At 44.3% G+C, this 13,431-nt stretch overlaps 1 protein-coding gene across 4 annotated transcripts in view; it reads right to left on the reverse strand.

Moving 5' to 3' along the window:
- The window catches only part of HIPK2 (homeodomain interacting protein kinase 2), a 178,489-nt gene extending 171,778 nt beyond the window's left edge, over positions 1–6,711 (reverse strand). For 2 of the 4 annotated variants that reach the window (XM_081212223.1, XM_081212220.1), the window contains exon 1: positions 5,896–6,019. In XM_081212223.1, coding sequence (XP_081068349.1) covers positions 5,896–5,998 — 103 coding nt within the window. In that variant the 5' untranslated portion in view covers positions 5,999–6,019. Of the gene's footprint in view, positions 1–5,895; positions 6,021–6,404 lie in introns of those variants that run through there. The other 2 variants (XM_081212221.1, XM_081212222.1) reach the window with 2 other exon arrangements.
- Between the last annotated feature and the right edge of the window lie 6,720 nt (positions 6,712–13,431).

Below are 13,431 nucleotides of genomic sequence, written 5' to 3' on the forward strand. Positions count from 1 at the left end.
TAGAAATAGAGGATCAACAAGATCAATTAAAAGAGCTGTGGGAAAAGAAGACAACAGGGCAAATAATCAAAGCTGGGGGGAAATATGGGAGAAACTCACTTTGAAAATGTTGTCTATAAGGATAAAAGAAAATTACTATAAGTTAGTATGGAGATGGTCTTTAACACCAGTAAGATTAAATCAAATAAACAAGGAATATTCAGTGTAATGTTGGAGGGGAGGCCAGGAAACAGGTACTTATGTTCACATGTGGTGGGGGTGTAAATATGTACAATATTTTTTTTTTTTTGCAAAGGGTGTTTAAGGAGATAACAGAAATCACTGGGTTAAAGCTGACCAAAAGTCCAGAGGTAGCATTGTTATTGATTTACGATGGGGTGGAAGGTTCTGAGGCTATGAAGGACTTGCTCACAAACTTATTGATAGCTAAGAAGTAGAAGGGGCAAGGTAAATATAAAATGGAAGAATGGTATAAAGAGGTGTGGGATATAGCCATTAATGATAAATCAACATGTGCTAATAAGGTAAGATGGGGACTATTCAGGAAAAATGATTTTGAGGAGACACCTTTTTATTTTTATTTGTTTATTATTATTACTTTGTTTTTTAAAAAGTTTTTTAAAAAAGATTTGCATAATGGGCCCATAAAACAACAGCGACTCAGCCCCTTTTGTGTATAAACGGAAGATTGTTGGGAAAAGGTGGCTTTTCCCAGATTTCATCCACCTTTTATCGATAGCAGTGTCATTAACATGTCCAATTAACAGCATTGGCATCCTGCAGTGACGATACCAGCCTTCTAGGAGTTCTGCTATGTACAGAAGCTGAGAATAGCATTGATCCAACACATCAGTAACCTAGCAGCATCTGATTCTTGGAGGAGCTAGAACTGAAAAACTTTTGTTATTGAAAGTAAGCTGAGAAGCAATGAGTCTCACTGTAATTAGAACATCGTCTGTAATGAGAAAATACAGCTCTTCCTGCTCCAGTTCCAAAGGATGTGATGATCTGCAATACAGGGAGGGAGGGAGGAGGAGGAGGAGATGGTGGAAATAAATCCTTCACTGCGATCGAAGTCCAGTTGACCAGCCTCTTTAATGCAAGGCGGATTAAGATCCTTAATATTTTGCATTGATTTTAGCACTCTGGACAAATATGCTCCCCCAAGAGGTAGTAATGGCCAAACAACATCCATGGCTTTAAAAGAGGTTTAGAGAAATTCATGCTAGATAAAGCTATCAATGGCAACTAGCCATCTATGTTCTGCCTCCTCTGTTTGAGGCCAGTTCCTGGGAATCACAACTTGGACTCAGGTCCTGCTCTCAGGCTTACCATAGGCATCCAGTTGGCCAATTTGAGAACAGGATGAGGGGCTGGGGGCCCTTTGGCCTGAACCTTCAGGGCCATTATGATTCCTAAAGGTGTGTATGTGTACAGGTAGAATCTGGGCAATATTTATACTGCTTCGTTCTCAGTGTAGGGAACAATGGGAACATGAACCTGGGAAACTGGCATGTGTCATCCTACGAGTCCTGCCTTTTCAAGTAAGCATGTTTCTTCACTGGTAGGCTATGGAAGTATCTGATCAGGCTTAAGCAAAGAGGGTTGTTTGGCAGAGCCTCAAGCACAGTGGTAACAGGAGTGAGCTGAAAATGCCCCGTTCGAAGCTCAGTTCAACCATGAACACATTGGGCACCCTTAGGTCACAATCTGTCAGCCTCAGTCCTCACATCTCAAACATATGGATTATAATTCCAGCCTACCTTACAATGCTGCGGTAAGAATGGCCAAAGCACATAGTACATGCATTTTTAGCTAATCTGCAAAGTGAGAAGAAATGGTTCATTTACCAGCAGGTGATCACCGTTAAAAATATTGGAATGCTTCATAAGTATCCAAAGACTCCTATGTGCTTCTATGCTCAGGGAAACTAGGCACTGCAGTGCTGAGGGTTTTGTACTTCTTATACTAATTGTTGGGTACAATCTACCTGTAGGGTTTCTCTTCCAAGCCCTTTTCCTAATGTTAAGACTGTTTATATTGTGGCCCCAAAGAGAAGGTTTTGTTTTGTTCTCAATGATCCGTATGATTTGGAGCAGTTCAGATGAAGACCTACTACTGCAAGCTCTAAAGGCAATAAGTGCCTATGCCAGGGATAGGGAACCTCTACATTTTGTTGACTCCAAGCAGTCTCAGCCTCAGCCTGCAACAGCATTAGCCAAGGACGATGGGAACTGTATTTCAACAACATCCGGAGGGCCACAGGTTGCCTGTCCCAGGTTTACACTGTGACTCCCAAGGGCCTCTTCACACATAACCTTTTTTAGTATAAACTGAAAGGCATATACCAAGAAAATGTAATGTGTGAATGTGCCAAATGTACTTTTTGGAAACAAATGTATTAAAAGAGGAAAACCATCAAGAATGTGGTTAGCTGTAGGTATATATTTCGTAGCACACCCACGTTTGCTGCTACGTTAAGTTAAAGTGGAATATTCACAAATTAAGGCTAAAAACCAAAGAGCAAACCTGGGTCTAGTATTTCCCATTAGTCATGTGATTTCCTGAAAAGAATATTCAGATGAGAGGCATATTCCTGAGCAGCATTTAAGAATCACACTGAAGGTTAAACTCTTGTTCATGGTGCAGAAAGCGGCCTTAATTTACATGCCTAATTTCTGGAGATTTTCCGCTCCTAAATTTAAATTGCAGCCCACTTTTGCTGAGGACATGGCCCTGGCTGATTCATCCCAGCGGACTTGTTTCTGTATGCTTTCTGTAGAAGAAGTGAACTGATCCAGCATCAACTGTCAGTCTCTCTTTTTAGCAGTCCTAGCACAAGCACACCATCAGCATTGTGGAAGGAACGCAAGCAGTTCCAGAATAGAACAGCAAGGAAATGGCAGAGCAGTACTTGGATAAAAGGGCCCACATCCCGTGACAAATATGTACAGGGGCCTTGGCTCAGTGGTAAGCACATGATTTGCATATGCAAAGTGACAGCTTCCATGGGATTAGTTAGCAGGTGATGGGAAGACCTCTGCCCACAGCCCTGGAGAACCTGCTGTTTACTAGAGTTCTAAGGCTTCCAATGTCTCATGAATGAAACTCATTGAAATCAATGAAACAAGCTTGGCTAATCTTCATTAACTTGCCTTCCCTTCGATTTCATCGTGACTCAAAAGTGACCAAGGGCTGGTTCATATATACATGGGCATCCGGGTTTTTCTCTCTGCACTTGTTGGGCCCAATTCACACATTCATGTACATCATCAAGTGATGGCTTGCATGTCAGAATGGACCATGGGAGAGACTGCTTCTGTATCTCCTTGCATCATCTAAAACACAGGCGCTTTTTTGTGGCATCACCTATGCACTTGTCCAGGGTAGGAAACTCAAGTGATCTGCGTGCGTCAAGGAACCAGACCTGAATGAGCGGTGGCAGGAGGTATCAAGCGAGGAGGAGATAAGGAATATTCTGTCTGTGGTGATGCCCAATTCACACATGCAAGCACCCACTGTCACGGCACATGTGATCCGGGCTCAACTTTCTCTGGATTGGGGTCAAAGTCAGGGCCCACCCAAGACATTTTGCAACCTAAGGAGAGGGATAACATGAAGTCCTCCTCAATTCCACCTACAGAAGCCACCTGGACTGGGCACTGACTCTTGCTTTCACATGGGTGATGAGGAGATACCTTCACGATACCTTATGACACTATGACACCGTAATATAGCTTAGAGGCCCCAGGGAAGGGGCACAACACTTGCAGCTCACCAGCATCTGCTTTATAAGGCAGCTGCCTCATGCTGTTCAATGGTAGGGCCGGCCGTGCCACATCCATTGAATAATGCTGGAATTCTTGGTGTGAGAAGGGTAGGGAGAGACAGAAGGTTCTCTCTCTCTCTCTCTCTCTCTCTCTCTCTCTCTCACACACACACACACACACACACACACACACACACTCCCAAATTCAGCCAAATCATGTCCTTCTCTATAGCTTTCTCAAAATGATGGCTATGAAGCTGACAGAATGGGGAAGGCGCTGTAATTCAAACCGGGAGCCACCACCAAGGGTATCCAAAAGCCAGTGTGGCATAAAAGTTAAGAGAGTCAGACTAGGACAGGGGAGACCTGGGTTCAAATACCCTCTCAGCCATGAAGCTCACTGAGTGACCTTGGGCCACTTTCGGTCTCTCTCTCTCTCTTGTTCTATCACAGCCTAACCTTACTTTGCAAAATGGGAGGAAATGGGGAGAGGGATTTTTAAGTGTTTCAGTGTGAGCTGTTGGGAGAAAGGGAGGAGTGAAAGCGAAATACGCAGTAATTTTAAAAACGCCGATCTAAAATAACCTGCTCCCATCCCTGCCCATTCAAAACAGCCTTGCAGTCTTTTCCATTCACGTGCAACTTTCTTTCCTAGAGTAGACCGCTGCCACCCGATGGTCCAGCAGAGGGCGCTTTAGGGAGGTATTTAAAGAGAAACCTTTCTCTTTTCTTTTTTTTTAATACGCCAGGCTGTTCTAGTTGCTGCAGACTATGCCCCCCCGCGCCGCCCCCCCAATACAGTTTTTAATCATATAAATGCCACTCTCGACTGGCGGACTTTTCCAGCAACAGCAGCTCCCCCTCCCCAGCCTCCCCTTTTATGGAGACAAGCGAGCTGAATACTTTATTATTAATTTTTCTCTGCTTTCTTTTTCTTTCCCCCCAGTGGTTACCTTTTGACCTGAAAGGTTCGCCATCTGGAATTTGGGTGTGTGTGTGCGCAATCCTACAGTTTTTTTGCTTTCCGCAGAAATCTATCCATGTGCGCATAAATATATATATATCCCGCGAACGCAACAATAAATACATTAATTCATTAGCAGCAACCCAAAACGCACGGAGACGTCGCACTATTCCAGACTCCCACCTATTATTTTTTTACCACCTCGGATGCCATCAAGCCTTCAAGATCGGCAACTTTACAAGATCGAGGAAACCGGCTGTTAGGGGTGCGGAGGAAACCCGGCTCTCCCAACTTACGCTGGTTTCCCGTAAGTTTTCTCGCCCTTTTTCCGCGTACGAATAAATAAAAATAAAAAGTACTGCTTCACGCACAAAACAGAGAGTGACAGGGGAGACTCGCCGGGGTTTTGCAGCGAAAACCAGCTCTTTGCTAATGAACAGGATCGGGCGAGGCCATTATTGAATATAGATAATAGTAATAATAATATAAGCAAACTGGATCCCTTTTGGCCCCCCATGTATTTTTTAATCAATGCCAACCCCCAAGGCGAAGGGAAAGGGCTGAATTATAAAAGCGCAAGGTGATTCAGATTAAGCCGGACTGATTTATTTATTACACTTGGGGGGGAGTGTAAAATAAAAACCCAAACAGGAAAAAAAACCCACCCACCCCTCCTCTGTTTCGATTCCAATGAAAGCGCCTGGCAAGCCAACTTCATGCACTTCTCCGTAACCTCAGTCCCACCCATTCACCCCGGCTTGTTTTAGCTTGAAACTGAAAGAACTACCCAGCCGTCTTTGGGGAAGAAAATAGGTTGTGGTGGTGGTTGTTGTTTTTAAAAAAGCCTCTCTCGACACACGGGCAAATCCACCGATACGTAATTTCGATAATATACCTGTCTGGATGCTTTTCCCGTTTCGTTCTGCTTTTGCAAAAACTATGCAAGCACGGTGCGTCCCTGGCAAAGCCTTGCACAACAGCAGAAAAGCACACACAGAAACCCATACACACCGCGGCACCTTTAGGGTATTATAATATATATATATATATATTTATAAAAAGACTTCAAGATGAAGAGTTGGGAAATCAAAGTACCTTTCTGTTTGAGGGTGGGCACGCATTATAATATATATTATACTATATATATATAAATTCTACACACCACCGGCGACTCCACGGCAAAGCCTTGTCAGTTGCATTGTTCCAAGCCGGCACTGAAATAAGACTTTTTTTGCAAAGCACGACCGGCTGGGGAAAGGGGGCATTTTGCATTTGCAGTCCCCTCGGCCATCGGAGGAAGAGAAATACCGAAGAGACCATCGCAAAAGGGGGCGGGGAGAAGGGACAGCAAGCAGCGCTTTAAAAACCCCAGGCAATTCGGTCTTAATAGCGTACATACAGATAGAGATATATACAGTATATACTTCACGTGCACCACACAAAGGGGAGCTATGTGACATCTCTTTCCAGGCAATTGCACTCCTATATAATAATTATTGGTGCCAAATCGGTGGTCATCATTTTTCCCCCCTCTCCCCTCTTCTTTTAGCTTGATTTCCCCTTTTCCTTTTTTCTTTCAACAACCCCCACCCCCCACATAGGAGCCTGGGTCTGAGAGAGAGATGTCTAAGCAGGAAGAGGAATAAAAAGACCCCAGAAGTCTGCCCTTACCTTCGTACATCGGGGCCATCGGTGCAAGGATGTCTGTTATTCATGGCAACGAAAGATAAATGAAGCAGGATTTCAGCCCCCACCCCCCTTTAAACTCAATAGAAATCTGCCATCTTGAGCCTGTGTCTCTCCGAGCAGCCGAAGCGGCCAGCAGCCTCCCGCATATCTGCCGCTTCCAATCCGTCGAGGGGGGCGGAAGACCCACCGAGCCCCCCCATAAAAAAACAACAACCAGGAAAACAGAAACGCCGCACCGGCAGCAAGCCGAAAACAGAAGATGGGGGGTTAGGTGGGGGGTTGGAAGGGGAAGGGAAAGGAGAAATGGGGTGGGTGGGGGGCTCGACGCACAGTGAACAGGTCAAGGGGGGAGGGGAGGGGGCGGCTGGAGGTTCCCCCCCTGGACTTGGGGATTTTTTTTTCAGGGGGGTGGGGAGGGGGGACTCGAGGGATCCCCCTAAGCTCTCAGCTCAACATGTCTGTCCGCCTGCCGGTGGTGGGGCGTGTGTGGGGAAGGGGGGGTTTCTGCAAAAGTTGCATTAGAGAGGAGAGGGAGAGGGAGACTGAGAGAGCCGGAGACAGAGAGGGAGGGAGGGAGGGAGGGGAGGGGGAGGAGAGGCGAGCGAGCAACAGCACAGGGAGTTTGCACAATAATCAAGTGCCGATGGCACGGATCGCAGTTTCCCAGAAGGAGGGAGAGAGACGGGGAGAGAGAGGCATGGGGGGGGGAAGAGAAGGGGGAAAAAAACACCCTCTGCTGAGATTATGTGGGATCTTGTTTAACAACACATTTCAATCAGGAGGAGGAGTGGCGAGGGGGGAGCGGGAGGGAGAGAGGAAAAGAGAATACAGTGCAAGTTGGAGAAGCGGGCTCTCGCCTCTCCTTAAGTTCAGGATGCCTGGCAGAGATGCAAAGGCAGGTGTGGCGTTTCCAGTCGGAAGGCAAGCTGCCCAGGGCAGAGACCCCTTTGTGCGCATTTTGCAAAGCGCCAGGCACACCGTAGAATGTCAACGTGGTTCTCGTGGGCTGTGGATCTGGCAGCAGCAGCAGCATTTATTTCTTCATTTGAAATATTTATATGGCGCCTGGCCGCCTCTTGTGTTTCAGGGCGGTTTACAAGGCGTGGAGACAATACTGTGGGTTGCTGTGTTGTTGTTGTTGTTTTGCAACACAGGGTGATTGTGTTCGCCCATGCCTCTTTCGTTTTCAAATAAGTGTCTTTTTGCATTTTACAGCCTTGTTTTACTGACAGAACGAGTTAGGTTGTTGTTTCTTGGCTATTTCAAAAATGTGGTTTGCTGTAAACAATATCTTTATGGGATGCATTTTTGAGATAAACATACACTGTTGCTTCCGTGGCTCTTTTTCCTTCCCCCTTTGAAAGGAGCCGCATCAAAAGAGTGTTTATGTATTGAGAATGACAGGCAGGGAGCCCCCTCCTGTGTTCGTTTTAAGTGATCCATCCTTTTCGCTCCGTTTCTGCCCTGGCAGTGCCAACTCTCTTCTTGTAAGTTGTCTTCAGGACATTCTCCTGGGGCTGTTGGCAAAAGGCCTTCTGTTCCTCTTGCTCTCTAAAGAACTTTGATATTATAGAGGTCTCCCAAGTACAGTGCAACTACTTTTTTCACACAAACTGTCCCCACATTGACCTCAGGCAAGGCTTTGTTGGGTGATCCTACAAGCATAAAATCACTCTATCAAATCAGACCCTATTTGCATAGCAATATGCCACTGACTGATTATATATATATATATATATATATTTGCTTTCGTAGATTTTCACGGGTACAGGAATGCAGGTTTTGGTGTCTTCGGGTGTCTTCCCGTGTAAGAGTTGGGGTGTCTAGGCGACGTTTCGACGAGGTCTCACTCGTCATCTTCAGGCTGGTGCTTTCGGCTTCTTGTTACTAGAACAGAGCAGGATCTCAGTGTTTGAGTTCCTATAAATACTGTTGAGGGGGTGTGGTGTATAGCCTCCAACGTTCTGGGCAGAGAGGGAGTTCCCAGGTTAGTGTGCCTTTTCTTCTTTTGTTTCTTAATTACTTGAGGGATATCTTGAGTGATTTCTTGAGTGATATTCTGAGTACCACTTAGGAGGGTCATTAGGTGTGGATTAGTTGCTAAAGCTTTCGTGTCTTGACCTCTTGAGCTTGTGAAGAGTTTTTCTGAGAAGATGGCTGTACTGCACTTAGTTGTGCTCTGGCTTGGCTTCGTGTATAGGGGCGAGCTGTGGTTTTGTGCCCTGTGCCAGCCAGATCTGTGTAGGGATTGCAGGGGGGTGCAGCATCCGGAGGTGCCACTATGGTTTGGCTACTGGATGGTGTGACACCATCCAGTAGCCAAACCATAGTGGCACCTCCGGATGCTGCACCCCCCTGCAATCCCTACACAGATCTGGCTGGCACAGGGCACAAAACCACAGCTCGCCCCTATACACGAAGCCAAGCCAGAGCACAACTAAGTGCAGTACAGCCATCTTCTCAGAAAAACTCTTCACAAGCTCAAGAGGTCAAGACACGAAAGCTTTAGCAACTAATCCACACCTAATGACCCTCCTAAGTGGTACTCAGAATATCACTCAAGAAATCACTCAAGATATCCCTCAAGTAATTAAGAAACAAAAGAAGAAAAGGCACACTAACCTGGGAACTCCCTCTCTGCCCAGAACGTTGGAGGCTATACACCACACCCCCTCAACAGTATTTATAGGAACTCAAACACTGAGATCCTGCTCTGTTCTAGTAACAAGAAGCCGAAAGCACCAGCCTGAAGATGACGAGTGAGACCTCGTCGAAACGTCGCCTAGACACCCCAACTCTTACACGGGAAGACACCCGAAGACACCAAAACCTGCATATATATATATATATATATATATATATATATATATATATATATATATATATAGTGTACCCTTTTAAGTGAGTAAATCAAAGAAGCTAGCTATTAACTCCACCTGACACATACTGCTCCTGCTGTTGTTATAAAATACAATTAAATAAGATTTAATCAGTTAATCATATTAATTTTGGTCAATTTATCCGTCAATTAAATTTGGGTAAAAACAATATTTCAGAAGCAAGAAGCATGCTTTCTTAGTGTTTAGAAGATTCATGCTTTTCCTATTGTGGGAGAACAGAGTATTCATCTAAGATGGTAACTGCCGCCTGAGAGGGGTTTTTTATAAGCATGTGCATTAAAAATAAAATAAAAAATCTACTGCCTGATTAATTGGAGGCAACATTTTGAGGGAAAGGTGTTTTAAAATTTATTTTGCCCATTCCATGTGAACCCAGCACTGCTCCAGGACCATGCAGTAGTGGGTTTTACCCAGCCAGGTGGGGAGGGGCATATAAATTTTATTTTTTTATTTACTTACTTACTTGTTTATTTATTTATTTGCCACCCATCTGACTGAGTTGCCCCAGCCACTCTGGGAGGCTTCCAACAAATTAAAACATCAAACACAGTACAACATCCAACATTAAAAACTTCCCTATACAGGGCTACTTTCAGATGTGTTGTTATGTTGTAAAGCTCCTTGAGATCTTTGGATGAAGGTAGGGATGCTGTATTTCAAAAAAGTGAAAATCGGGACACAAAAGTGTTTTGGGGGCCAAAGTTGTTGAGCTTTTGCCAAATCTAAAGAAAAAGAAGTTTCTGAGCTGTTTTTAAAGGAATTTGCCAAAATCTACACTTCCAACATGGTTTACCATACGTCCGGACTATGGGAAATTCTGGACATATGGCAGCCCTAGATGATGGGTGCTATATAAATTTAATTAATAATAATAATAAAATTATCTTCATCATTGATATCACAAGAGCCACTCAGAAGATGTCCATGATACCAAAGCAACTTGGGGGTTGGACTCGATGGCCCTTGTGGTCTCTTCCAACTCTATGATTCTAACTACATCTGGGATAACTATCCAAACTGCATTGGACCTAACCTGCTGTGGAAATAAATCGCATTTCCCCCCAAAACAGTATTGCCGTAGGAGAGTTGAGGAAATCCAGCATCCCTGAATAGGGAAGCACTTTCTGGAGGAAACATGTTCTGCAGTGCAGATATGTTGCTGATCATCATCTGAAGCAGGGGCCCATTAACACTGCATTTTCTCAGGCCTCTGGAACATGGTATCTGCCGTGCCCCTTCTCTTCAAAGGAACTGCAGAAGGTCTGGCTGCTGCTCTGTTCAGCTGGCTGAATTCAACCCGCCTAATACAAGACGATAAAAGGGGAGCTGGAACCCTGAGGCCTTTATAGCCTTTTCCTTAACAATTTATTAATTGACAACCTACCTGCTCCGTCCCTCAAGAGGCACTTGGAGTGATGTGCAACAATATTTTTGAAGCAGCCAAAATGCAATATAAAAAACACACAAAGAAAGCAATTATAAAACATATTGAAATATTGGCCAAGGGCAGTGGGGGAGAGGAATTATTGTTTCATGCACGAGTCCTAAATGGAAGCTGCATGTCTCTCTGATCACCGTGACCTGCACTATGACTACATACTGAGATCATGATGATTTCCTGACTTCCACTTCCAAGCATTTTATTAATCCCATAACTCTCTGCTTCGCTAATAACGGGCAGTCAATTGTTCACCCAGGTAGCCAATATTTTATATTTAGCTCTTACTTCAGACACCTTCTGGTTCTTACAACCTGTCTAGAGCAACATCAATTTATTTTTTTTATGTAAAAAATTATATACCGTCCTTCGTCAAAAGACCACAGGGCGGTTTACAACATTGAACATAATACACCTATGTGTCAATGATCTGTATAACATGAAAAATTAAAAGCAGTTGTATAAAAACAATTTATAATAAAAAGCAATACAGGGTGATAGATAATACATAGCAGTGCATAATACATGAACATAATCAATGCTAAGCAGCAGTGATACAGCATCTGAAATCATGGAGAGGTGCTACCAGTCAGTGTAGACAACACTGAGTGAGATGGACCAGTAGTCTTAAGGCAGCTTCCTGTGTTCCTGAATAATATATATTTAATGTCTGGATATTTCTTTTTTTCTTTTTTTTTTGCCGGAAGAAATATCAACAACCTCAGATATGCAGATGACACAACCTTGATGGCAGAAAGTGAGGAGGAATTAAAGAACCTTTTAATGAGGGTGAAAGAGGAGAGTGCAAAATACGGTCTGAAGCTCAACATCAAAAAAACGAAGATCATGGCCACTGGGCCCATCACCTCCTGGCAAATAGAAGGGGAAGAAATGGAGGCAGTGAGAGATTTTACTTTCTTGGGCTCCATGATCACTGCAGATGGTGACAGCAGTCACGAAATTAAAAGACGCCTGCTCCTTGGGAGAAAGGCAATGGGAAACCTAGACAGTGTCTTAAAAAGCAGAGACATCACCTTGCCAACAAAGGTCCGTATAGTTAAAGCTATGGTTTATCCAGTAGTGATGTATGGAAGTGAGAGCTGGACCATAAAGAAGGCTGATCGCCGAAGAATTGATGCTTTTGAATTATGGTGCTGGAGGAGAGTCTTGAGAGTCCCATGGACTGCAAGAAGATCAAACGCATCCATTCTTAAGGAAATCAGCCCTGAGTGCTCACTGGAAGGACAGATCCTGAAGCTGAGGCTCCAATACTTTGGCCACATGAGAAGAGAAGACTCCCTGGAAAAGACCCTGATGTTGGGAAAGATGGAGGGCACAAGGAGAAGGGGACGACAGAGGACAAGATGGTTGGACAGTGTTCTCAAAGCTACAAACATGAGTCTGACCAAACTGCAGGAGGCAGTGGAAGACAGGAGTGCCTGGCATGCTCTGGTCCATGGGGTCACAAAGAGTCGGACACGACTAAACGACTAAACAACAAAACGTTTGGAAAAATAAGGGAGAAGCTATCCATGCTATCACAATGAGAATTAATGTGTCCTGGAATGTCGTTGGGAACAGTAAGAACCAAACGGAAGCACTCTTCGGTTTGCTATTTCTGTGATATCAGCGAGTGTCTCCTATTGTAGTACTAGTCCTGGTACAGCCCATAAGGGTTTCAAGTCAATGAAAAGGTGACACTAAAAATAATCACTCCACCAAGTGGTATAGTAGAAGGGGGATAGAACTGGGAGAACAGCTTTGTAAGGTTTTTTTTCCAGATCGGGATGGTATCATCTGCCAAAATGCCAGGATAATTGACCAACTCTCCTTTTTCTGACCAATGAATAAAGTTATAACAAGGCTTTCAAGTTTCACCATTGTCTGTGGCACATAAGCCATAGTATATGGAAGGTTATTGAGCAGAGTCTGGATACCGCTCTCCTTTTCTTTGATGGGGTCTCAGCGTCATGCTAGCAGCTTAAATTGTAACATTTCATTGCAAGATCGTTTGCATTTCCAAAAGGGATCCAGGTCTCACTAGCCAAAGTTCAGTACAGCCGTACCTTGGATCCCAAATGCCCTGGAAATTGGACGTTTTGGCTCCCTAACGCCACAAACCCAGAAGTGATTGTTCCAGTTTGCAAATGTTATTTTGGAACTCGAACATCTGACGGGGCTTCCGATTGGCTGCAGGAGCTTCCTGCAGCCAATCAGTAGCTGCAATTTGGTTTTTGAACGTTTTGGAAGTCTAACAGACTTCCGGAATGGATTCTGTTCGACTTCCAAGGTACCACTGTATACATTACTAACAACTTCACCACCCCTTGCCAGTGAATCGTAATAAATGCTGTACTATATTGTGCACTGCAGCTCTTTGTGGGAGTATGCATGTGTGTGCTGTGTGTGTATACAGTGAGGGGGGAACATATTTGATCCCCTGCTAAATTTGCCCGTTTGCCCTCTGACGAAGAAATGACCAGTCCATAATGTTAATGGTAGCTTTATTGTAGCTGTGAGAGACAGAATAACAACAGGAAAACCCCCAGAAACCCAGAAGACAAAAGTCAGAGATTGATGTGGATATATAGTGTATATTGCTGTTATTATTTCTGGGAAACCTGCTTGGGCCAGGATTCCTCATCCTGTGTAGATAGCTGGTTAAAGATTC

Source organism: Podarcis bocagei (assembly GCF_964188305.1).
Source record: "Podarcis bocagei genome assembly, chromosome: 10".
Taxonomy (NCBI): Eukaryota; Metazoa; Chordata; class Lepidosauria; order Squamata; family Lacertidae; genus Podarcis; species Podarcis bocagei.